We start from the raw sequence: 25,080 nt of genomic DNA on the forward strand, positions 1-25,080 counted from the left end.
GGGCGTGGGACAGCTTTGTTCAGAGCACAAGTGAACGTCATCCACCAGAGTCCTGCACATTTACAAAGACAACAGAAAACACCAGTATTCTGGTTTGCCATTGATTTCTACTCAGCTTGGGCTGATTTTTTACCGCTTCTTATGGGTGACACAGAAAAATGAGTGTAATCCTGCACATGTTGAGTAGAAACGACTGAACGTACTGTGCAACCTCCTTGCAGAGCAACGCACACCTCAGCGCAAGAATCAGTCTATACAGAGCCATTTCTGCAAAATATGTGAGAGTGCAGACTGCAGGCAACACAGTTGCTCTGGATTAGCTCACCAGAGACATGCTTACTCCGAAGTAGTTTCCTCTCTCCTACTTAATCAGAGAAAGAACAAGAGATAGAGACAGCACACGCAAAAACCAGGCTCTCTCCAGAAAGAGTTTCATCTTCTCATGCCCAGGCTGGGATGAACGGTGCTCTGAGAATACTGGTTTTCTGGTGTCTGGTTTTTCCAAAGTGGCTCTGAGCAGCAGAGTGCAGAAGAGAGCAGCCACTCTGGGCTGCCTCCCTACAGCAAGAAGCTTTGCATTCAGAATCTCAGAATCACAGAATCATTTAGGTTGGAAAAGACCTTTAAGATCATCGAGTCCAACCGTCAACCCAACACCACCATGCCCACTAAACCATGTCCTGAAGTGCCACATAGACGTGTTTTTTTAACACCTCCAGGGACGGTGATTCCACCACTTCCCTGGGCAGCCTGTTCCAACGTCTGACAACCCTTTCAGTAAAGAAATTTTTCCTAATATCCAATCTAAACCTCTCCTGGAGCAACTTGAGGCCATTTCTTCTCGTCCTAAAAAAAAAGTGGTTTGAGTTACACGACTAACAAGACAGAGGAATAGACAGCTGACGTATCCTGCCCTGCTAAAGCACCTCTTTCTTGTGAAATGAGGCACTGGAAAATGTGCATCACCAAGGTACTTTTAAATTTTATTTTATTTTTCTTTAAACTAAACACAACACAGCAACATTTTCTTCTTCAGTCATTACATGACTATTGTCTGATGTCTGGAGAGGTCCACGGCAACAGGAATGCTTAGCACAAACACCAACGAAGTGTTAGGGTTATATGTTCAGGCTCTAATTAAGTATTTGTCTCTGTCCAGACCAGTATTTAAGCCCCTGTGTAAAACCCACTGAAGGCCATGAAACGTTTTCCTGAACAGTGCTGAACATAGATACCACATACATTTTGTTCCTTCCCAAACGGACACCTAGCATTGAGTAAAAGTCTGAGGATTCAGCAAATGACGCTATCACGCTGTAAATTCAATGGAACTTAACACGGATATGGAAATACTGTAACAGAAAATGATGTTCTTTATCACGCTTTCTCTTGCTTATGAAAGAAGTAGACAGCAACTACGCTGACCTGAGCGTCTTCATGCACAGTAAGATGTGATGTCTTATGTGCAAAAGGGTGACAAAAGAGTCAGATTATCTGCACAGATCTTCTGAGCATTTACTTCTTAAAATAGCAGGAAACGGTCTCAACGTTGATATGCAGATCACCCAACTTCAAGTACAGCTTTTTTAACATCTGAGGTAAGGCAGGCTATAGACAGGGAAAACAGCAGCATAAGGTAGTATTTACTGGCATCCCTGCTTTTGTCAGCAGCCTTTTATTGGTTAATATAATTTTAAATCATGCAGCAGTGGAAATCCAATTTTCACTGCATGCTACTGGCCAGAACTGGCCAACTGAACTCCCAAGTATCGAAATCAAATATTTTTCCTTTGCACGCTTTGTCATTAAACTCACAGATCCATTTTCAGAGCCTAATGCATATCGAATTCGATTTCTAACATTATAAAATGGGATATAAAAGGGCACGACTGGTGTCACAACAAGGTCAGCTCAGTCTAGCACAGGAGAAAGACTTCTGCAGTAACTAAGCACAAGGGACATGAAGTGCTTGCATAAATTAATTCTGGTTTGTGATATTAGAAAACAAGAGTGGGCCGCAATTTTCTTAGTGGCTTTATAAAAGAAACAAAACTTGCAAACAGCAGAGCAGAGGCCATAAATTGGGCAGGTCCTTCCAAGGTCCTTGCTCCTTCCTGAGTACCTGGTTATGTTCAAAATGATACTCCAATATCAAAATACACATACAAGTCCCAAATAGCTCCTCCTGCTCTGAAGACTGAGCCTTACAAAATAAAAAGCTGTCTAGAGAACTAAAATTTAGCCACTTGGAGAAGGGCTTTTAAACCACACTCTGTTGTTTGCTTGCTGAATTTTATTACAGTCTCACTACCTTAGACCAAAACTGGGATTTAGAATCTGAAACTCTTCAGAACTCAGGTGTACACAGGAAACATAAATATGGATGTCAAGACTCATTCCTATGCCTCTGTCCAGTTTTGGTTTGAGGAAACATCCCTGAACTAAGATTTTTATTTGTTTGTTGTGTGATTTTCCAAGTTGCTTTCCCAAGCCCTTGTGGGAAAGAAAGCCTGTGCAGCTTTGAGTTCTTCCCTCTCAAGTGGCTGCTTTTGGAATAGTGAACTAAATTAAACCCAAAATCTCAGCCCAAGAGTTTTCAGCCTGATATCTTCTTAACAGCATTTTTACCAAAGCCTAAACAATACATTTTACCTACCACTAAATGTAACAGTCCCAATGGAAAGAAAGGCAAGAAAACTAATGAAGCTGTGTCGGGGGTGAAAAAAAACCCACAACCAAAACAAAACAAAAAATGAGAGTCCTATGGGAGTGTAACAGCCAAATGTTTTCCTAGATGATAGAACCTATTAGACAACACACTCAACTGGTAATAGCACTACGTTCTTATCACTACATATCCTCAGTTACGTTTCTGAACAAAACCTGACATAAACTAGTGCTAGTCTGTGCCTGGCTTCAGACTGAAAGGCTCTCTTTATTTGCAGTTTTGAAAATGCGTAGCCCTGGATGCTACTAGCTAGTAAAACTAATAAGCATGGTGCCTTTTGTCATTTACAAAACAATCACAGTGTAAAGCAGTGGTTCAGAGAGGATACAGACAACAGAAAGGCCATTTGGTGTGCAGTGCTTTACGTGCAAGTCCAAGTAACTAACGCAAGACTACTACTCGCAGTAGTTACTACCCATCCGACAGACTGGGTTTCACTAGAGGGCTGTGCACTCGACAGAGACATTAGCTAAATCTCATGTGCTACGGTGAAACGCACTAGCTGGTAAATAAACACGCTTAAGGGCATAAGCCAAGTTTTCAATTGCTTTGGAATAGGAAGAAGCCTCTCTCATGTATTTGTTTTCCCAGGTCCTGCAACTTCTAAAACATCTGGTGCGGCCAACATCGGGCACAGGCTGTAAGATGATCATTGCTCCAGTGTGGCAGTTGCGATATTCTTAATGCAGGTCATCAAAAATTGATGTGCCAGCTGCTGTATTAACACCGCACGGGCCTGAAACAGCACTTTTTCAGCTGATGGACTGCTGGTGGGTGGTACTGTAAGCTCCCACTAATAACCACTGGCCTGGAAGCTGGTGCTTAAATTCTAGTCTTATACGAGACCTGCTAAAAAACACTCAGTGCTTAATCCAACTAAAGCATATTAATTTTTATCTACATTCTAATTATTTTATCTATGTATTTTTTAAAAATGTATTGTATGATATGAGAGAACAAGCAATATTAAATGCAGGTAACAAGAAAATCAACAGTAATCTTACAACTACAAAGCTTCTAGTGTAATCTCAGTAACGAAGAGGTTTTATAGCAGTTAAATAGAAAGTGAATTGAATGCAACACAGGATTTTCTTTCTGCATTTGGTAAGTAGGTTTTGGGTTTTTTTTAATATACAAAGGAAACACAAAAGATTTAATCTATCTGGACTTCAGCAATAAAAATGAAGAAAGTAGAGACTAGAATAAGATCTAACAGATCATAGGAACTAACAAAAGGAAGATAATAAAGGTTATACTGGAACTATACATAACTAGAAGTATCTGCATTGGGATCAATCTCATTTAAGAGATTTGTTAATGCCTAAATCCCCCCAAACTAAGAGAGGGTTAACATTAATGAAATGTTAGCATAAGTCAATTGGTGAAGCATCAACAAAAGAGAGGGAGAGGATAAAAGGACGGGAGCAATTCTTATGTCTGGGCAGATGTGTTTTCTGCTCTTGAGCAGGAAGGAAAACTGTAAATGTATACATGGCAACAGAAAAAGGAGCAGAAGTATGCTTCCTTAAGACAAATCCCTCGTAAGGACTCTGTCTGCACTGAAAACTTTGACATTTCCTCGCCTAGAGAAGCTGAAACCATCTGAGCCTTCTTTGTATTCTCTGTGGGGGAAAAAAATTACAACTGTGACATGCTGCTTGCTGTTTTCCCTATAATCATGAAAAAAATCCCATTAAAAACATCATAAAGCTGTCCATAAGCCAGATCATAATTATAAGTGTGGCATTGTGGGATTCCTCTCTTCCTTGATCTTCATAACTGCCTTGATCCTTTGACTGCAAGACGCTTTTTCTTTTTCTGTGTTTTTAAAGAACTACCTCCTCCTAAAAATAGCTATAAATGTAGTGAAAAACTCAGACTAAAGGAATCAACTATAGGATAATACGAGAGTCAACACAGAACGACGTTTTTGAAGAAGTCAAACACCAGGTAGATTACGACTGTGCAAATGATGAACAGATTTATCTCAGAAAGAGGAATTGGTACACAAAACAATGAGGTGTAAACCAGAGATTAAAAAGTAGTCGCCTTGGCTTTAATAGCAGCTAAAGACAGAAGCGTATAAAGCTGGTGATACCTTTCAGAAAGAGTACATCGGTGAGATAAGGTGGTCTTTTAAAGTCAAGAGGATCCTTACTACTATGTAAGCAGGAGCAAGGGCAGCTCTAAGCATAAGTACAGTAACATCAGCGATGTCACCAGGAGAGGTTAGTCCCTCTCAGGCATCTTTGCTGGACAATATCTGCCATTAAGAAATCTTTTTCTCAAAAAACCACCAAAGCAACCAACGGCCCCAACCATGTAGCCATCACCATAATAAGCTGGCAGCTTGATTTATGACCTCCAGCAACAAACTCAGATTCTTTAAATGAATATATTCAATAGTAATAATATTCTGTAATACTCTAGCCTATTAAGTATAATCATAAAACACACAGTTATTTTGATTCGATAGTAGTATGTTGATCTTCTGTGCTCTTTAAAAAAGTCCATTTTGAATTTTAGTCACCCTAACATTTGTTTAGGACTAGATGCTAATTTTTAAGGAATTTACACTAACAAGTTTCTAACTTCTACAGGCCTTTCACCTTCTCCCTCCTCATAGCACAAGTGAGTACTTTGGAAAACATTTGATTTCACTGCAAACGACTACCTGTAATACAGGACGCCAGAAAATATAAAGAAAGAAGAAAAAAACGTAACTTCGTTTTTTTTAAGCAGAAACACTCTTACTAGCACTCAGACCTGCTAAATTCATCATATTTGGTTGGCAGTAAAAAAACCCCAAACAATCTGAACTCGAAGACTGTGCACAATGTAAGCCTTCGTGAGTATGTGGTCTTTTCACCAGCACTTGCTTTCTTTCTCCCCTTGGACAATGAGTTGAGTTAGTTTGCTGAGTTTTGTTTTGCACTGCGTTGCCTGCATTGGGAGAGGAGCCATGTCATAACACGTTTCCGCACAGCATCCAGCAGAATAGCAATTCTGCTCCCAGCTACCGCCTCTGGGTGACTGCAACACCAGTAACAAGAGCGTGCTGATTAATTACAGCTGGTCCTGCAACTTCTCCAGGACAGGTCTCCTTTGTCATATATTCTCAACAGGGAAGATCATTATACAATTGAAAATGCTAACGTTATCTCCACCAGTTATGCTAACAACATAAACAAACCTTGTTAACCAGGGTCATAGCGTAAACCAGTAGCTCGGTATCAACCCCATCCTTCTCCTCCAGGATCTCCATGATGTTGGACCACGGCTTGGCTCCTAAAGGAAAAGCAGAAACCATTGGTGACGGTGATCAAAATGGAAAGCTACAGCATCAACGTTTATCCAAGAAGTAGCACAAGTTGGAACATGTGGCCAGATGGAAGATCAAGCGGAAAGGTCCAGGTTCCTCTGCAGTCTCCCCTCCTTCACAGAGCGTGAAGTTAATGCAGTGAAAGCTCCTGCGCATCCTAATGCAGGGATCTAAAATATGCCAGGTGGACTTTCCCCAAAGGTACCAATTTCTCTCCCTTGATGATGAAGGAAGCTTTGTTAGCCCAGGTTGATCGACACTGAACTCCTAAAAATCACGTGGGAGGAATTTTACCCCACCTGTCGTAGGTTCACATAGGCTTAGACAAATCTTCAACAAAAACCTACACGCTATGCTTTCAGAGTGCTTGTTGCTCACATTCCTAGTGCTATTACTGAGTTACACTACATTAAGATAAGTCCTGTTAATGAAACAGTGCGGCAGAGAAACAGTTTTCTCAAATTACAGGCTGTGTATCTTGGATAAAAGAAATGATCAATGAGGGGAAAAGAGTTTTGCTGTGGTTCTTACTCAAATTATTTTCGTAAGAATCCCCTCTACAGAACTTTCAGATAAGTTTCTCTCATTTTTCCACTAAGTAAGATCAAAATTTGCGCTTCTAGTTATGATGCATTTGCTTGATTTGTATGTTGATTTGCATTTGCAGGCATATCTGATGCCTACACCCAAGTGGCTTAGTGAGTTATTGTGCCAAAAACATCAGACAGCCAATGCCAGCCAGACTCAAGATAACCTCTTCTGTGGAAGGTACCTTGAAAAACCATCCTGTTCCATTTGGCTAAAAGGCAGATGGCTGCATTTACTAAAGAAAAAACCCACATAACTATTTTACCCAGGAAACGGAAGTAAATAATCAAAGACTGTAAGTCAGTGTTTTGTTTGGAGTAAAGTTAAAGGTGAGGAGGACGAAGCAGAAAGCTAACCCTAACTTAGAGATACTCAATTCAACTGCACAAGCGTAACTGTGAGAGTCTTGGAATTTCAGAGGGAAACGTGCAAAGTATTCCAACAGCCCACATCCCCGAAACACTATGGGTATGACGATAGTTTGAGTATAATCAGGCAGTAAAATGCAAACGTTTCACCACAACCACTTGTTGCTGACTGAGCAGTGACCCCAAGGTTAAAACTCTGCATTACTCTCACAGTGATAACGGCCCTTGTTTATTCATGCTGATATTATATAAATATCCTGCTACACAGACATCATATCTCTGCTAACCAAGGATCTCTGTTTTCGAGGCGATGGCAGCGCACTGTGTGGAAAAACCTGTCTATTAATGAATGCACAGACAGTGATATTTCTCCTGTTTTCTCTTCCCCTCTTTTTGAGACAGTCTCTGATCTTTACTACTGAATAATAAATCAGAGCTTCTTTATCTCAAGCAAAAATCAAAGGGGGGGGAGGTGGGATTCACTCTCAGCTCTCCAGATGTATTTATGTGCATTACTAATTAAATACTAATTCAAATACACAGCTGTAATGAAAATACACTAGACACCTCTTTACCAGATTCTCTATATTACCAGACATTTTCTGCAGTACATGTTCAAAAGACATGTGGAACAAATTCACTCGGCTCACAAATGATATATGATCAGCAGGAATGATATACTCACTACAAAAATGTCTTCCTGTGGTTTCCAGTGAAAAATAAAAATTGAAGAAAATAAGAAAGAGAAACAAAATGGGGAAACTATGCAAATCTGACTTATGACAATGCCATTTGGAAAAAAGCAAGCTGACAATAACATAAAAAATCTATTGTTTAATCCATTGCATTATTCAGTGAGAGTCCTTCTAGGGAAACATGCCTTTATTTTGCAGGCAGGTTTTATTCTTATTGGAACATTCCTGTTCTGTTTATTAAAGATAGCATCCTGGTGCTTGATTTTTTTTTTTTCTGCTGAATGTCTCAGTACTTCTCCATTATCATAAAAGAATATTTTCAGGATCACCTTGCTGTTTTCCTGCAAGGATGATATATAATTTTCTTCTACCCATGTTGCTTCTCTATTTCAGAATACAGCTTTTTTAAATTGTTTATCAGCCGTACTTACTAGTAAGGTAGCCCTGTAATAGCTCATCCATCTTCCAAAGGCTTTAATTAAGGTGCTGCTACTAAACTTAGGCAATTTCCAAAATCTAGTCTTAAACTGGAAATTCTTCAGCTATCTCCTAACTAAAATCAAGAGGAGACAGTACTATCAATTACTTTGATAGAGCTACTCCAATTTGTACCGGATTAAACCTTTCTTTTTAAATGCTGTTTTCCTCACTATGATCTCAAGCTGAACAGCCAAGGAATGAACATGGAAATAGCCATAAGGGGACAAGGCAGTTCTGGTGTGGAAGTTGCACCATGAACTTAAGGCATTACTATACTTGGGTTAATATTCCTTGCTAATACATAATGAGAGCCTATAGTTTCCAACATATGAGACACCATGGGACGTGGCAGATCTAAAACAGGTGCTGCTCTCATCCACTCTCATGCCCTGAGCTTGGATTTCCAAATACATGGTTCCTGGAGAGTCACCGCTTAGAGATGAGACCACAGGCTGCAGTCTACATGAAAAAATTAATTTTCAAGGCAATATTTTTGTAATGATAGGATGATAGTGAAAAAACTCCTCCTTTCAAGCTGCATAGAAAACTTTGTGAAAGATACCTTGGAAAATAATTCACTAAAAAAATTGTTGACCCTTCTAAACTCATTGGCTGCTGCAGTAAAACAATGATGTTCATACAAGTGATATGAAAAACACGATGTATGTTTTCCTCTTTTCCTTTAAAAGGTTATTTGTATTGTGGAGAACATTAAAAGCTCGCCATTTATAGATGGAAAGGAACCTTTGAGGAAACTATTACGCAGAGCTAAAAATCTACAGCTTCCATTTTCTGTGTAATGATCAGAATATAACAAATCCTGAAAAACCTAAACTCAAATCTAGGTTTGGCAATGTATATGTATTTCTAGTAAAAAACATAAATCCATTTAATATTTGTGTATTATGGAGTTTATTTTTAAAAATAGTAAGTGTAATCATGTACGCTTGCCAATTCTCAAAAAGGTTTACTTTCCTGCCTGTCCCCTCCACCCGATCGGGATGTAGAAGAACGTTGACGTGAAAGAACGATGATGTAGCATCCCAGTGATTCTTCTAGGAGCAGACTGGGATGTTCCCACAAGGCTATGAGTTCCACGCAGAATTCATGGCAAAATCAATGGGAGCGATGAAACAGGCTCACCGATGTAAAACTGCAGATGTCGAGTTTTGCGTGTGTTCTTCTGCCTTCTAATGGGTAAAGCAAGAACTGCTCGACTGCCTTTCACAGGCTTCTCACTGGGAAAACCTCATTGTCGTGGCTACTCCAAGAGGAAGGCTGGAACCTCAACCCTGATGCTACTTACAGCACTCTGAGTAGTCACACACACGGCACGTAAACACGCGGAGAACTGTGGGGTTGCAACAATTAAGCCTACATTAAATTAATACAATCTATTTCTTGAGTAATGTTGCCCACTGTTTTCAGTCTCAGTCTTTTCTCAGTTTCCCCTTTAAATGTTCTTACATATTTCATTTAACGCTGTCATCCGTGTATGATGCAAAATCTTGACGTCACAACTACACGGGATGTATAAAGTATGAAAAACCTTGCATCATGCCAGAACCATACATGAGGACTCCCACCAACTTACAGACTGCCTGTCTCTAGTAGCCATAGGATGGAAAGGTACTAATAGTTTTGGAAAGACCGCAACATCTTGTACTTCCAGCTATTTAAATATGAGTGAACATACAGCCTTCCATCATACCTACAGTATGGGCATTCATTTAGTGGGTTTCTAACTATGCGTGAAATGGCAGGAAAAGCTGGGAACTTATAATGCAGGCCTTTTACAAATAATATAACAAGTCAGGTAGCAGAAACTTAATTCACTAAGGGCATGTGACAGTGTCCAGGCCAGTCACAGGGCTTTAATCTCTGCCCTAAAGCAGCCCCAGACAGCGGAGTGCAACGCCAGCTCCACTTGCCAGAGCCCGCACAGTCCCAGTATGCTCAGACTGAAAAGAGATCAAATTCCTCTGGGGCTCTGAAACAAGAAAGGGCAGGGGAAAAGGGGAGCTAGATGGACGTCTAAGTAGAAGCAACTTCCTATACGATGAGGGCCATGCAGTTATTCACTTACGGTCTGCTTGTATCTGAGAGTAAAGCCGGCACTTCCATGGATCTCTGTTTGCATATGGATGTATTCTCCCATAGGAACCACAGATGGGATTGCTTTGAAACTAGGCTGAGTTAATATGGGGTTCTTTATGTTAATCATGTGTGGTACACATGTTGAGGAATTATGTCATATCTCATCACCTTGTATGTACATGAAACATTGGACTTTTGTCAAAGCAGTGCTAAACTGAATTATATACCTGCAAGATTTATGACAACATTTGAAGAAAAGGTGCATCGTTTTTTCTTCCTCTATTTCTGTTCCATTAAATCAGTCATTAAAGGCAGGTACTCCTCAGCTATAAGCCACTAATTTCAAAATAGAACTTAAAACAGCATATTCACAGCTAAAATTGAAGGGCTATTACGTTGATGACCTAAAAAAAGAACTAAATATAAACCAGAAAAAAAATAAAAATCTCTATTGTAGCTAAGTGCAACTACTTAATAATAAAGAAAGAAAGAAGGAAGGAAGGAAGGAAGGATGGACGGACTGGGTATTTGGGGCTAAGTTGTTTGCAAGAGTTCATGAGACAATCTGCCAACTGGTATGAGAATTCCCATAAAACTCTTTCCTCATGCTCCTAACGTATGCATCTAACTACAGACATCACTTTTTTTTCACATGTTCTATGTTGTTACTTAAGTTGTTTTATTACTTTGGGACATGTAAATGCTTGCCTAAGGCTGTTCTACAGATACAGAAGCACATGGTAGTGTGTTTAGGGTCCCCCTTTCTTTCTCTTTTTTCCCTAATGAGGTTTGCTAGCATGTGAACAGATGGCAATTTGAACATGTTGAGAATACCAGTGAGTTCAGAGAGCTGAGGAAATACTAAGAATGACTGCAAAAATAAATCACAGTGCTCACAATTACATGAATATTGTAATTACATTTCTGCTTATGGCATTGTAAGGTTTATTGGTTTTAATTCAAAGCAGAAAGCCAACCTGAAGAGTCCACTGTTTTTGAATTGCCCCTGCCTGCTTTCCTGCCATTTGAGACAATCTGGTTGTTTGGGTTTTTTTTTGTCTTTTCAACGCACTCATTCTGATAGCTGAAAGCAAAATCTAGATACTTTCTCCTCTTTCTGGCACCACCTTTCTTCCCAGCCCCTGACTTTTTTTGTTTCACTTTTACCGTATCAAGTCCCTCAAACAAGTTCAGCATGGAGGCAGTTGCTCCACAAAGGGGATCTTGCTTTCAACCTCCATGTGTTTGAGACCACAACAATGGCTCTCCCAACCTCAAAAACTCTCCTTGAGGCAAAGGAATGTTTTGCATCAAGAGAGAACGCCCCGGGAGCTTAGCAATGGCTTTGTGGGAAGAACAAGAAAGAACCATTTTTGTTCTATTTATTTGTAAAAAATACAGTATACATATTCAAGTATTTTTCACGAGCCTGAAGGGTAACAGATTCCATAGTATAATATCTGCTCAAGGGCTTTATTTTAATGTAACAACAGATGGTTTTGCTTTTACTATAAAGCCTGTACTATTACTGACCTCGTCTTTCTTTTCAAAGGGATTACACTGATTAGATATCATTTTCTCTTCTAAATCAGACTGCTGCTTCTCAGAAGGAAGTGGAAAGACAGCCTGGCCCGAAGGAGCCTGCAAGGTTGGAAGATGCAAGGAGGCTTACTTTGCGCACGGGTGCAGGGAAGGGGCAGTGACTGCGGTGCCCAGGGAGGCAGTCCAGTTCCTCAGCTTTTCACTCCTCACTTTCCCACTATAATTCATCCCTCAAAACAATCTTAAATTGCATGAACAACTAAAATATGCTTTTAATCAAGAAATGAAGGGTACGTCGCGCAAGGCAGGCATCATGACAGCAACTCTAGAACCAACGAAAGCCGTGATGAAATGCCACCCTGATCTCAGCGGTGCTGGGATTTTGCACCCCCCAATTAAGGCTACTCACCTCTCTTTTCATCTACGGTAGATACTGCCTGGATTAAAAGCGGGGCGTTGGATTCGGTATACTCCACAAACACCAGCAGCAGCTTCAGTGCTGTCTTTACCACCAGGCGGAACTGGAAGAAAAGAGTGCAACTTGTCATTCGGCAAACCGCAGCATTTCCAGATGTGCTAAATGACAGCGGGCAAGACACAAGCACAGCGATCCAGAGCTGGTAATAACACATGAACAGAAAAGATTAAGCAGTGCCAGGCAGGACCAAAAAAGTGAAAGGTAGCCAGTCGGCTGAAAATTTCACTCACCAGACAATGCTCTCCTAGGGAAGTCTCAACAGTCAATGAATCCAAACGAAAGCGTAATATGCTGCCATGTGTAATAAAAGGTTGAACATCCCACCTATGCGTGCACCTATGCGTATCCCCAACCTTGCTGTCCAAAGTTTGATGTACACAGAACCTACTGAGCTAAGAACGTATATATTCCTCTATTTCTCAACACAAGATTTATTTCCCCCTTTCACTGTGAGTTTCTAATGCTGTCAAGTTGCTGTATAATGGGCTGATTTTCTCCTCATGCTTTCTTCTTTTCTCATAATGTTACTATTTAATTCTTAAATTATTAAATAGATTGATCTTCACTCTTTAACACAGCTTGGGAAAAAGTGTGTTTAATCTCTATCCCACCCCATCACAACACATGTGATTTACTGGAACTGAGCATTCTGCCTGCAAGTTTTCAAACTCAGTTTTTGGTACATCCCCAGGAGCGCGAGCTCAGCAAAGACTCAACATTGGTAAAAGGGACCCACTGGAAATCAATAGCCAAACTGTATCAGTTTCATCACAGATCTCCCATTTCCAGGGAGGATCATTTGACTATTAGATAATTTTCAAAGCACTGAGTAAGAATTTTCAGGGACTTGCTTGTCATGTGAAAAAACATTTCTTTACTTAAGGGAATATTTGGAGTTTTTAATAAAAGGAGATGTGAAAACAGAGGAATTTAATAGGCAGGACTCTACAAGCCCAGCTGAGAGGGCTTTTACTAGAAGAATTAATTCTAGGTCAAATCTGCTATATCCTGAATCTAAATAATGGATTTAAAGCCAAATAAATGGCGCTGCACCACTTGTCCCAAAAACACAATTTCTAACCTACTGCAACTGAATCAAGCTCCAGAAAGACAGGTATTTGTAAGTTTACTGTATTTTTCTGCTACCGTGTTCTGCAACAAATCTATCCAACAATGTGTAAGATTTTTAATGAGACAGCTACAGTAATGTGGTCATTACTCTCTCCTTTGCCATTGACAGATTTTTAAATCTACTTTAGGATGCATTCATGTAGAGATAAGCCATGCTCCAGAAAATCCCTGTCTTTGTCTCTGTACATTAAGTTGGTAGGCACTCTGAAACATAGCTGCTTGGTCATTAAAATGTCTCACCCGGGGCGGGGGGGGGGGGGGGGATAAAATCATTATACTGTATTGCTAAACTGTTTCAGGGATACATATATAATTTCTGCCAGTATTAGCTCATTCCCATTCCTTCATTTTTTCAAGTCCTCTCAACATAACTCTTCTAAGAGGCAAAGAATCACCATTAATCATTTCACAGACGCACTCAAAACCAGCGACTATGTCTGTTTTCTAAAAAAGACTGCAAGTGCAGGCACAGACTCAAGCTACTGCCTTCCCGTTGCCACTTACAGAGATGTACTAGAGCTCACTTCAAGGTAGCAAGCTAAAATGGAGCTTGCTGCTATAAACGCATCATTTAGTGTCAACAGTGACCCAGCTATTTCCCTACCTTCTTGGGTTTTAGCCACTCGTGCCGAACTGAGCGAAATGCACTGCAGCGATGCTACTAGCAATGCAAAATGTTCTGTTGTTGAATCCAGACTCTTTCAGACTTGATGTACCATCAAATCAGTTACGTTCAGGGCTGACAGCCAGGAAATCCCAGTGACAAACCTGATCAGGTCCCTTAAGACGCTTGGTTAGCCTAACTTGCAGTTTTACTGCTGCAGTGATACTTCACAGATACATGGGGTGGTCGAATTAAAGGAAATTGATATCCAATGACACACCAACAAATAATTTTCCCGCGATTGCACTGGACATCTGTGTATTCATTTGCCTGTCAGGCCAATACCTCGCTGTTTCTGCTCTGCAATGACATCTCCCTTCGCAATCAAGTTCAACTGTTTAATAGACATATTGAAAGCATTTCTAAAAAGTCTCCATGTGTTTTGTGAAATAGGAGTTACCAGATTACTGTCAACAATTCTAGTATCAACATACTTCCCAGATAACCACCTGCGTACTACTCACTGATCTGATCAGGATCCTTTGCCTAGAAAGGAAGCCTTGGATATTACTTTGGATGGTTCTTAAAACCTCAAGGCTTGGCCACGTGGTGACAACAGGATGCATTTACACGTAAGTACTCCATGGCAAAGTTCCCATACGTTTCCATTTGATAGCAATCAGTGGGACACACACCGGGCTTATGTCTATTTTTGCAAACCTCTTTTTCTTCCGGAAAGAAGGAGCTTCTGCAATATCTTTCCTCTAACTGCTGCCTGCTGGCCCTGGCAGCTGCTGTAATAAGGAGCTAGTCCCCACGCACCTTGTATCTGCCGCGCCGCAAATCCTGTGAAACCTCCACCAGAAACCTTGCACCAGACCAAGGCTCGAGCCGGCTGATTAGTCGGGTGCTGTCCGCACGTGTCAATCTTCTGTGCTTAACAAGCTAACAGATGACAGCGTAAGGAATACACACCACCCAGAAGCAGTCCCAGAGAAAAGGAGTGATGAGGAAAGCTATGTTTCGCTTGCCATTTAACTAGTAGAAGGACACCGTAAGTTCAGTTCCTCAGCACGCAGATTTTCAGGGCTTATCCAACTCCTCACAAAATAGTCGATCCGCCCTGGGAAGCGGAGGTGTCTGTAGGGGAAGGTACCTACCATGGCAGCTTTCTGCTGGTAGTCAGCGCAGCCGCTAGCTTTGAGAAAAAACGCATTTAAAACACAGTTTCCTGCTTGATAGAAAACGGCATCCGAGACCCCTGCGGGCACTTTTGAGCCTGCATGTTGCCTTGGACACCTTGGGCAAGCACAAAACCAAAATACTGCAGTCCTAGACTAAGCCGCACGATGCCTACGCCGGGGAATTAGTAGCTACCTGTGACCCACGCAACCTTTGCACGCATCCTACAACAGGGCTTTTAAATACTGCTTTAATAGTGCTTCTTGACAGCTGCACTGCCCCTTGGAAACCGAAGCCTTCAGGCAGCCAAAGCCCCCCCAAGACATCGGATAGACAACCTGTCACCCCCCGATTCACGGACGGTCCGGAGCCTGATGTGCTGACGCTAAAATCAACTCTAACTATACACCACGGCACCGAGGTGTGTTCCAGGGATCCTTGCTGCCAAGACCCACGTGAAGCATGGAGTATTTTCTTACGTGGCCTCCAATACGATGCCCTACCTGTTAAATGATCCCTCCGTGACCTCCCGTGGGCCTGACCTGCCTGTGACAGCTCACGCATGCCGCTGATGACACGTTAAGTGTTGGGTATCGCAACGGGAAGGGTTTCAACCATGACCAAGAATGACTGTTTCACAACTTTCAAAATACCAGAGCTGTTCAGAAAGTTTCCATTTGTGACCAACTACAATGACTGTCAAAGTGGGAGATCCTCATATCTTCGTAAGTGAATTGTAAAATGTGTTTGCAGGGCACGCCTTTTCCATTATTTATATAGTAGACAGCTACACTGCAAATAAAGTAACTGTAAATCTCAAAACCGGGAGATTGCTTAACAGGAAAAAAGAGCAGCAATTCATCGACTTTCTTGCTTCCCTTTGTGAAGCCACGGGAGTTTTTGCCAGTCACTGGTATCGTTTTATTTCACATGATGTACCCAGATGGCACAACAATGGGAGCAATAGAAACGAGTTTCATATTTCATACACAAGTAGGTGAATCACTATTCATTAGAATCACTGTTAAAAACTTCATGATGGCTTTTAAGGCTGTTCCTGGGATTTACCGGGCTCTCATTTAGTATTGAAGACAGGCACAACTTCTTTCTGAATCAGCTTCAACTGAGTCACAGTGCTTAAAATCCATGGGGCAATCACACTGTTACTTCAAATAGGATTAGATGTCAGAAGAGCCATAAAAGAGGTAGATGTATGCTGTGCTAGCTCAGAAAAAGTCCTGGCATCATCACTTTGCAAACACTGGTTGTTGCAATTAATTCCAAATTTCCATCCTAAATATTACCACTTAGTTAAAAAAGAAGGCTCACTGAGGCAATATATACACCCACTGGCTCGGTAAAGCGATGTTTTAACAGTTCTGAGATTAAATCAGGATTCTTGAATGTCAAAACATCAAAGTATCAAAACTTCTATTAAGCTAGAAAAGAAAGTCATATTGTGTTTTTGTATCACGTGCAAGCTGATTTATAGAGAGGAAATGATGTTAGCATCTTCTGGCTACAGATAAGATGTAGCCAGCAATGTAAAAGGAAGAAGAAAAATTATAAACCTTTTCCCTCTGACTCGCTTTACATTATACAGTGGGGTTTGGCAGTCCCTTTCCTTTTTATCTCGTTATATTTAGACAATCGGAAATGTGTTACAGACCCAGCCAAAGAGACCACACAACAGGCTGCAAAACTCATGTCTCATGGAAGGGCTTGTCCCAGCTGTTAATCACTTGCCAGGAAAGGCTTTAGCCTTTACAAGGAATGTTGTCAGAAAGTTAATTAACTTAGAAACCAAAGCAATATTTGCAAATTTCAGGCTTAAAAACTACGGTTTGGGTTGTTTTTTTTTTCCAAAAAAAAGGAAGAAAGCAAAACCAAAATTGAGTAAAAATTTAATATTTCACTCAGAGTGATGTAGTTCCTTTGGATTTATGCTATTCAAATTTAAAGGAGAAATGGGCATTGGATTTTTAACTAAAGATTTACTATGGCCAAATCCTCCAAGGCTTAATCCAAGCGCAGACATAGTCTCATCGGCCACATACTCACCTGCTGATACGACACAGCCGGGCAGAGCTGCAGCTAAAGAAACATGCGGTGCAACCAGTGTCCAGCCTGCTGGTGAGAGCTGCGTGGGCAAGCTGAAACCCTTCTTTCTTGTGGGGTGCAAAGATGCCCCCAACTTCAGATCTAGTGCTGCCAGAACAGCCCACTGGCGCCCCCCCAGCACCTGCAAAGTGGCTGTTTCATGTTTCACAAGGGTATAAAACCACCTACTGTTCACAAGAGGAGGAAAGCTCTTCCTGGAATGGAAGATTTTATTTAGATATATATACTTAGTAAAATACATAATATATACTCCAGATATAAAAAAAACCTATATATAGCATCTGTGATGCTAAAAGAAACAACTGTAATTTTCCCTGATTTTTAAGAAGAGTTACCAGGACTCCGTACCCTGAAAGGGTTAATTTTCAAGGAAGAATCAAAGGCAAATGAAGAAAAGAGGCAGAAAAAGAAGATGTACAAAAAGTGCCAGTTAACACCTGCCATGAGAAAACTCAGTCCTAACAACATTCACCTTGAGCTTGCAGCATTACTGCTAAGGCCATCAGAAATAAGTACAGGACATGTTTACTTTATCTATCAGAAAGTTGGATGTGCATAAAGAAACAAAGCATTGAGATGCTCCGAGGATTTCTTACAACATTGCATGTTCCATGTATTTCTATAACTGTTATTCCCAATCTGCCTCTCCTGTTCAGACAGGGGAGTCAGACTTGAAGCGCAGCTCTGGCCTACATGTCTCTTGATGAATCTCATGAGATAGGCAAGGATAAAATATCTTCTAACATTTCCAAATTATAATTTGGGATTAAACCTGAGTTTGTACCCAGCTCTTTGGTTTCCTGTCATATTTGTTGCTGCTAATAGTTCAGAAAGCTCCTTCAGCACCTGGTGAAACTACAGATAGACACACGCACTCTTCCACATATACAAAGAGACTAGTACATATATTCGAAGAACATATGTACTAGAAGAAAGCCTTGTTTTCTCTATCTACTTGTTTGCTACCAGCTTACTGTTTTGCTGTTGGTTTACATGGTACCAGAAGCCTCAGGGTTGTGCTTCAACTTCACCATTACTGGACATGGGCAGCGATTGCTGTCTATTCTGTATGAGAGAAGGTTTGCCTCTAATGACCGCACAACACAATTCTTTTATTGTCTTATCTTCCTAACGCTCTGGCATAAGGCATCTGTATTTTGTGGCAGTTCCCAGAACCGTGCCAGTTTCTTTGTTCTCTTTCCTTCCCTGGAAGATAAAAATGCACCTGGAGCACGTCTGCCCTTGTTCTCATAGAAACACCTAATCTTGAAATCAGAAATCCAATATTGAAAACAGACGATAATGAGGAAGGACAACTGGATCATCTTATGTTGGCATCCCTTTGCATAGCATCGGGGTTCGGTAGAAGTTAAGGTATTTACAGCCCATAAGGAGGACGCGTACAAAGCAGAAGGAGGCTAATCTTATTTCTCAACCAGGTAATAAGTGCCAGGTATGTGCATACGTGACACATGAAAGCCCTTTGCCAAGGATGCATGCCTGTAGCCAGTCTTTTAGAAACGTAATTTACCTGATACATACAACACCCCAGTATTTTCTGATAAATGCTAATTTTCTCAAATGCCTGGAACAATGTCATTTCAGTATTTCACAAGCTGTTCACCTGTATTTACGTAACAAGGATGTCTCTGCTTGCAGCCAGCATCTGACTGGACCTTTCCCACATCTGCACAGCAGAGAGGAGCCAAGAACACCAGCACGGAGCGCACAAGCAGGGAGAGCCACCTCAGATAAAACGACTAAAGATCAGCTGTCTCAGATGTATGCTGGGCTGGCTATACGTGGGAAAGAACCGTAATATCTACGGCAAGAGCAGATCGCTTTGTAAATGTGTTGTACGTAGTGTTTACGTAACCCAGACAAAAATATACCGGAGTAGGGGTGTGGGGGTGTCAAACAAGCAAGGGGAAAGACATTAGGGGTAAAACATTTGGAGACACCTATTACTAGGATCTGCAAATGCTTTACAGAACATAGAAACAAAGTTCTTTCTATTCTCTGACTCTCTTCTCCCAAACTGACATTTGAGGTCAATTACTTCATTCCAAAAAAAGGGCGATGACTCCGTTTAGTAATCCAGTTCCTTTCTATTCATAGCTCCTGAATGCAAGGATGATCAGAAGAATGAGATCCTTCTGCATCACCTGAGCCAAGTGTTTCTAGTCAGCTTAAGTTTCCATCTAAACTTTAAGGCCGCCTCTTTTGGGGGAATGATGAAGAATTTGGATAAACCTACAGAACACCACAAAACTTCTCAAATGAGCATGATCACCCTTGTCTAGAAGGAAGAAAGAATTCCTATGTGCTGGGGCCTTAAAAGCTGCTGTCTCGGCTGCGCTGAAGGCATGCCAGTCCCTCCGCTTTCTTATCAGAGAGGCCACCGCTGCCCAAGTCGCAGGGTGTGCAGGGCACGTGGACGTGTCACAAAGCTGAGATGCATGGGAAGCAGCACTTAAATACAGCATGCATAAAGTAAGTGAATAACCCCATTCTAGGTACTGCATATTGCGTACAATTGGGGATTTTATATCATTAGGGCTGTAAGTATTAAACAATCTACGTTTCCGTGAGCTGCTATACCAGTACAACAAATAAGAACGCGTGTGATGCCATCTCTGTATTTTAAGCATTGGGATTTTTATTAGTTAGAGTATATTAAAATAATGCTAGACCCCATTTTCACTCAAATTTTCAGAGAGATGCTTACATAAGGCAACTTAACTGTTGTTAAGTGCTTTGCAAGCTCAGGCCCGAAGGCGCGGATGTTGCAGAGAGGAGAGTTAGACTGAGATGAAAACCCCTATATACTTAGATGTCAGATGCTCAAAAATTATCAATTAAACAACAGTCTTTTAATTCTGAATGTTCCTTTAAGCTTTTCTCTCTGCAGAACATGTAATGCTAGGAATGGCAGAGAAATGCAGGCATTTACTAGTCTTAAAATGGAGTTTCTCAGAACTCTGTAAACGTACTGGATAATGATTATAAGGTCTGCGCACTGTTACATATGTGGTGTGTATCTGTTATTTATCTGCGGTGAGATTTCTGACATGAAGAGAAAGAAGGCCATTAAAAAGAAATTCATCTGGCTTACCAAAAAAACACAGGGATGAGCAAGTAGTGATTAGTGACTGGTCAACAGGAAAAAAAAAAAAAAGGCTCATGCCTGGAAATGATTATTTACATCGTCAATCACGGTCCAAAAGCAGAAGGGGGAAAAATGAAAAAAAAATCTGTACACAGAAGCAGGCAATTCATATAACAAATCAAAGCATATTATAGGCCACAGCAGCTCTCAGATGAACACATACAATTCTGATGGGAGCTTTATAAGGATATGTTGGGGGTAGAAATCAGCCCCGTATTAAGCCATTTGTAATGAACTAACAATGTAGCTGCATTTCTCATGCAGCAACCACCATGTCATACAGACATTGCCTAAAAAACCTAAGTGCTGCAGAGCCTGGAATGAGACGGGAGATGCTACTGGGTTTTTTTGGGTACTCCCTGCTCCCCCTTTTGCAATATCAATGCCAATCTTCCTCTGAGGTGGGGAAGTGACTTTCTCATCCCAGGAAATAGTCTAAAATGACGTTTTCCTTTGTTTTATGACAGGCAGAATTGAAGACCATTCACAGCTTCGCAGGACAAAACACAAAGTGAGAGGAATCTTGTTTTCCTTCCCTACAACCAGACCAATCGTCTCGGTTTCTCCTGCGAGAACTGTTCATTGTGTGAAAATTACATATAATTATTCATCCAGAAAGGAGGGCAGGATAGGACCTGGAGATTTTAGGACATTAAAGGATCACACTTCTTTAGTCTCAGGTGACTCTTGAGATGGTGCCATCGCACCTTTGCCAAGGGCCTCAACCACAGACCTATTAGGTATTCCCCAGCTTTGAGCGCCTTTCTCTTTTGCTCTTTCGGAAATTGCTGAAACAGAAGGGTTTGGTTTCAATTACATTTTTAGCTTTTTCCACTGCAAAACACAAAACAAAAATATTTCACTGGAAATTTGCCAGAAGCCTGTGTTCAGAACAGGAATTATGCTTCACTTGTAAAGATCTACACTAAGATTTTCTTTTCTTTCCGTCTTCATATTGTGCAGTTCCATCGTATTCAACCTGTTGATGCTTTTATTAAGCCTTCCCAAAGGCTGGTATCTTCTAGGAGTCCACCCAAATGAACACCATCAGCACATCTAGACCCGCCTTCTGTGTCTGGGTAAAGATTGTGATTGTATTATCTTAGATAAGTTATAAAACACTTAGCTTGAGAGAAACTACAGTAACACAAGAAACAGTCTCTGCTAAAACTCACGCTAGTGTGTAATATGCCATCAAACAGATTTTGATAAGGAACAGACCTTTTTCTTCTCTTTTTTTCTGCTACAAACATGCACCTCTGTTTATATATATAGCAAGGCTTTTCTAGCATTTTCGTATTACGGATCATAGAGTAAGATTGCCTAGTTAAGTCTGTTCCTTTCATTAAATAACATAACATTGGTTGGGCACATACTAAACTAGCCTTATGCAAAAATAATAAAAAAAATATTATGATGTGTATAATGTCATTCTAATGCAACTTAGCATCTGGAAACGTACTGCCTGACTAGGTGATTTTCCGGGAATTACTGCAAATGGATGACCCTAAGGTCTATAGGTAACAGTTAAAGAAGTTTAAGAGTATGTCCCAGTGTTTAAACAAGAGGAGTCTTTAGGAATTAGTCATATGTCTATTAAATGAAATGTGCATTTCTGATGAGCAGAATGAATGAAAAACAACCTTGTCTCTCTCAAACACTACCCTGATGATCTGTTCAGCAACAGACGTAACAGTGATATTTCATGTTTTGCTAAATAGGAAGATGAGCAGAAAATAAGCAACAGGATAGGAAACCACAGAGAATTAGAATTCCACATAACAGATGAATACACAAACAAAAAATGATCACAAGAATAGGGTATGTGTGCCTACATAGGAGAAATAGGATTAAGGGCATTTGGCACCTTTTTTTTTTTCTTTTTTCTCTTTTTATAATGACAGAAGAGTTGCATGCCGAGCCTTCCCACCAGCCCTCTACATTGATGTATGATGTTAGCCTTGAACTACACCGCCCTCAACAGATGGTCATTGGGCTGAACCTCTGGCAACAGGAAAGGTGTGGGAGAATGGCAGTTTCAGCAACTTCTTTTCCTTGGGCAGGGCCACGTTGATATTTCCTTAGCTGTGTTCCAAAAAACTGGAGAGGAAAAGAGTTTTTACAAACTTAATTGCAGACAGGACTTTATGTTCACTCCTGTCTCCAAAATCCCCTTCATATCACGCTATTGTAGCCTTCATTTTGCAGCTGAGTGACATCTTGGTTTGTGAAGGCATCTAATGTAATACAATGTCACTGTACTCAAGACAAAAGGCAATCAATTTTAAAGAGAGAAGGGAATAGATAACCTGTTACTAAGGTAAGTTACTGATGTGTTACTTAGCTCATGCAAAGCATTTAAGGATCTGAAAGCCATCTACAATTAATCAAGTCATGCCACAGTTCTATGAAGCATGGTGCAATTCATCACATTTTATATATGGGAAAGCTGAACTACTGTGAACTTAAAAGGCAAACAGAAGATGTAACACTGCATCTTAGTTCCTTTTTTTTAAGCCTCCAAGTAAATATTTGACTAATGCGTGTTTTACGAAATATTTCAAATTCTAATTGCAGGCTTTAGATTTAAGAATAAATCACTACTGTATCATTTTCACGAGTGATTAGAAACTATGCAGAAGGAAGTCCACTTGCTCCACATGGATTTTCCATACCAAAAAACTTCCTTCTGAGACCCACCTCCTGTCACAGCCAGACTTCTCATTTATACAGGCTGGCCTGCAGGTGAGGCAAAAAAGAATTTCCTCATGACAACGGTAGAGAGTGTTTCACAAGCTTCAGACCTGCAGCACATTTGGTATGGGAACAGTGTACAAAGCAGCATCTCAAAACTTCAGCACCTTCATGAAGTTAGCTTTCCTCCTGGCCAACGCGCAGAACGGCTCAGGTGGAGCTCAGAGGTGACCCTGTCCCCGCCTGTGAACGTCATCTCCAATAAAATGTGGGGCTCTGCTCAATTACGGTCAAAGCCAGAGGAAAAAAGAACAATAAGGAAGCTATCAGAGTACCTTCTCTCAGAGCCTCCTCACAAAATTAAACCTCTCAAATGCACGACAGCCATGAGGAGCACCCCATTTTCACCCTTGTTTCCTTAGGCAGCTGTGCCACCGGCCACTTGTAGACCAACTCTTCCATCTAACTATGGGATCTGCCCGCTGAATTCAGTCGTATTTGACAGTAATTGAGCAATGTTCCTACTCAAACTGAAGACTGCATTACAGAAGACCCCAAGTCAGCATTCTCCTAAGAGAAAAGGAAGTTTCCAGCCATTTTGAAAGGGAGCCAGCTAGAAAATGAGTCCTCATGCAGCCTTCCACCAGCCACACCGCGGGCTGCCGGTTGTCCCAAAGGCAGGTACGGGACACACGGCAGAACTGACGGTACCGAGAGTGTATGGGATGGGAAGGAAGAAGCAAGGGAGGAGGAGGAGGACAAAGATAACAAATTGCTTCATTAGTTCGAGCGCTCCTGAAACAACTCGCTAGAGTTAGTGGCCTTGGCGATGTCCTGTTTAAATAATATCAAGGCTGAGTTCAAGGGCCCTAGGGGAAAAAACTATTTGAGTCTGCAAGTACAGTGGAAAACTACTCTGTTATTATTCTGTGGTTTTATGCACGTGAAATTTGTTCTTTCAACAGTTCCATTAAAAAGTACTCATATTAAATACCAAAAGTATGGTTGGGTTTAAATAACTTCACCTGAAAACCCCTGTAAGTTTAATGATATTGTTGGCAGTCCTTTCCTGACGCTGTACAATCTCATAGACAACATTTCAACAGCAAAAACTCAAAATCAAAACAACCGATGTATAAAACGTGTGGAAATGGTTGAAGATGGTGTGTTAACAAAGAGTTCAAACGGTAATATATTCACCCATTGCAACATCTTTCTTAAGCAAATAACTGTTAACAGGTTATCCTTTTTAGGCACCCTAAAAAGCAACATACTAGTGGTTTGAACTACTGAAATAATAAAACTGTTGAAAGAACAAATATCACACATAAAACCATGGAACAAACCCACCACAAACTCCTCTTGAAAGAATAACTAATAAAGTAAAACTAGAGAAAGGAGATATATATGTATATATTCCACTTATTACTGGAATGGTAAGAGTACTAGTATTTCACTGTATGTGTAGACAGAAGATTTTTCTCTATTCTCAAACTTTGGAGTATTATCAGGCACAAAAAGGAACTCGGACGCAGTGGTTTGACTGCAAAACCAGACCGATTTATTTACCTTTGGACAACTTGCGAAATCAAGTTAATGAATAAAGCTGCTTTCTGAGGAGCATCTAAACATAATGGAAACAGTTACATTTCTCCAGCAATCATCTATTTGTCACAGCTCTCCCAAGTCTGGAAAAGGTGGCTATCCTCAAACCCAGTTCACTTCAGTGTAGTCCAGATGCTTTTCTTGAAAACCACAGGACTCCATGATACAAAACAAAAATGTAACTGAGCCCAGACACATTCCCAGCTTATTCCCAGCTTCCCATGTGGTGGGTTTCTGAGCTGAGTGGCAGAATCTTCCACACAGCTGGCATTTAGA

The 25,080-nt window shown here is 40.8% G+C and overlaps 1 protein-coding gene across 12 annotated transcripts in view; it reads right to left on the reverse strand.

Annotated features, from left to right (window-relative positions):
- The window catches only part of FHOD3 (formin homology 2 domain containing 3), a 392,512-nt gene that overhangs the window by 121,139 nt on the left and 246,293 nt on the right, over positions 1 to 25,080 (reverse strand). For all 12 annotated transcript variants that reach the window (XM_049830455.1, XM_049830454.1, XM_049830453.1 and 9 more), the window contains exons 7-8: positions 12,230 to 12,341; positions 5,922 to 6,016 (exon numbers count right to left, since the gene is read on the reverse strand). In XM_049830455.1, the coding sequence (XP_049686412.1) occupies positions 5,922 to 6,016; positions 12,230 to 12,341 (207 nt within the window). The remainder of the gene's footprint in view (positions 1 to 5,921; positions 6,017 to 12,229; positions 12,342 to 25,080) is intronic.

Source organism: Accipiter gentilis, chromosome 27, assembly GCF_929443795.1.
Source record: "Accipiter gentilis chromosome 27, bAccGen1.1, whole genome shotgun sequence".
Lineage (NCBI taxonomy): Eukaryota > Metazoa > Chordata > Aves > Accipitriformes > Accipitridae > Astur > Astur gentilis.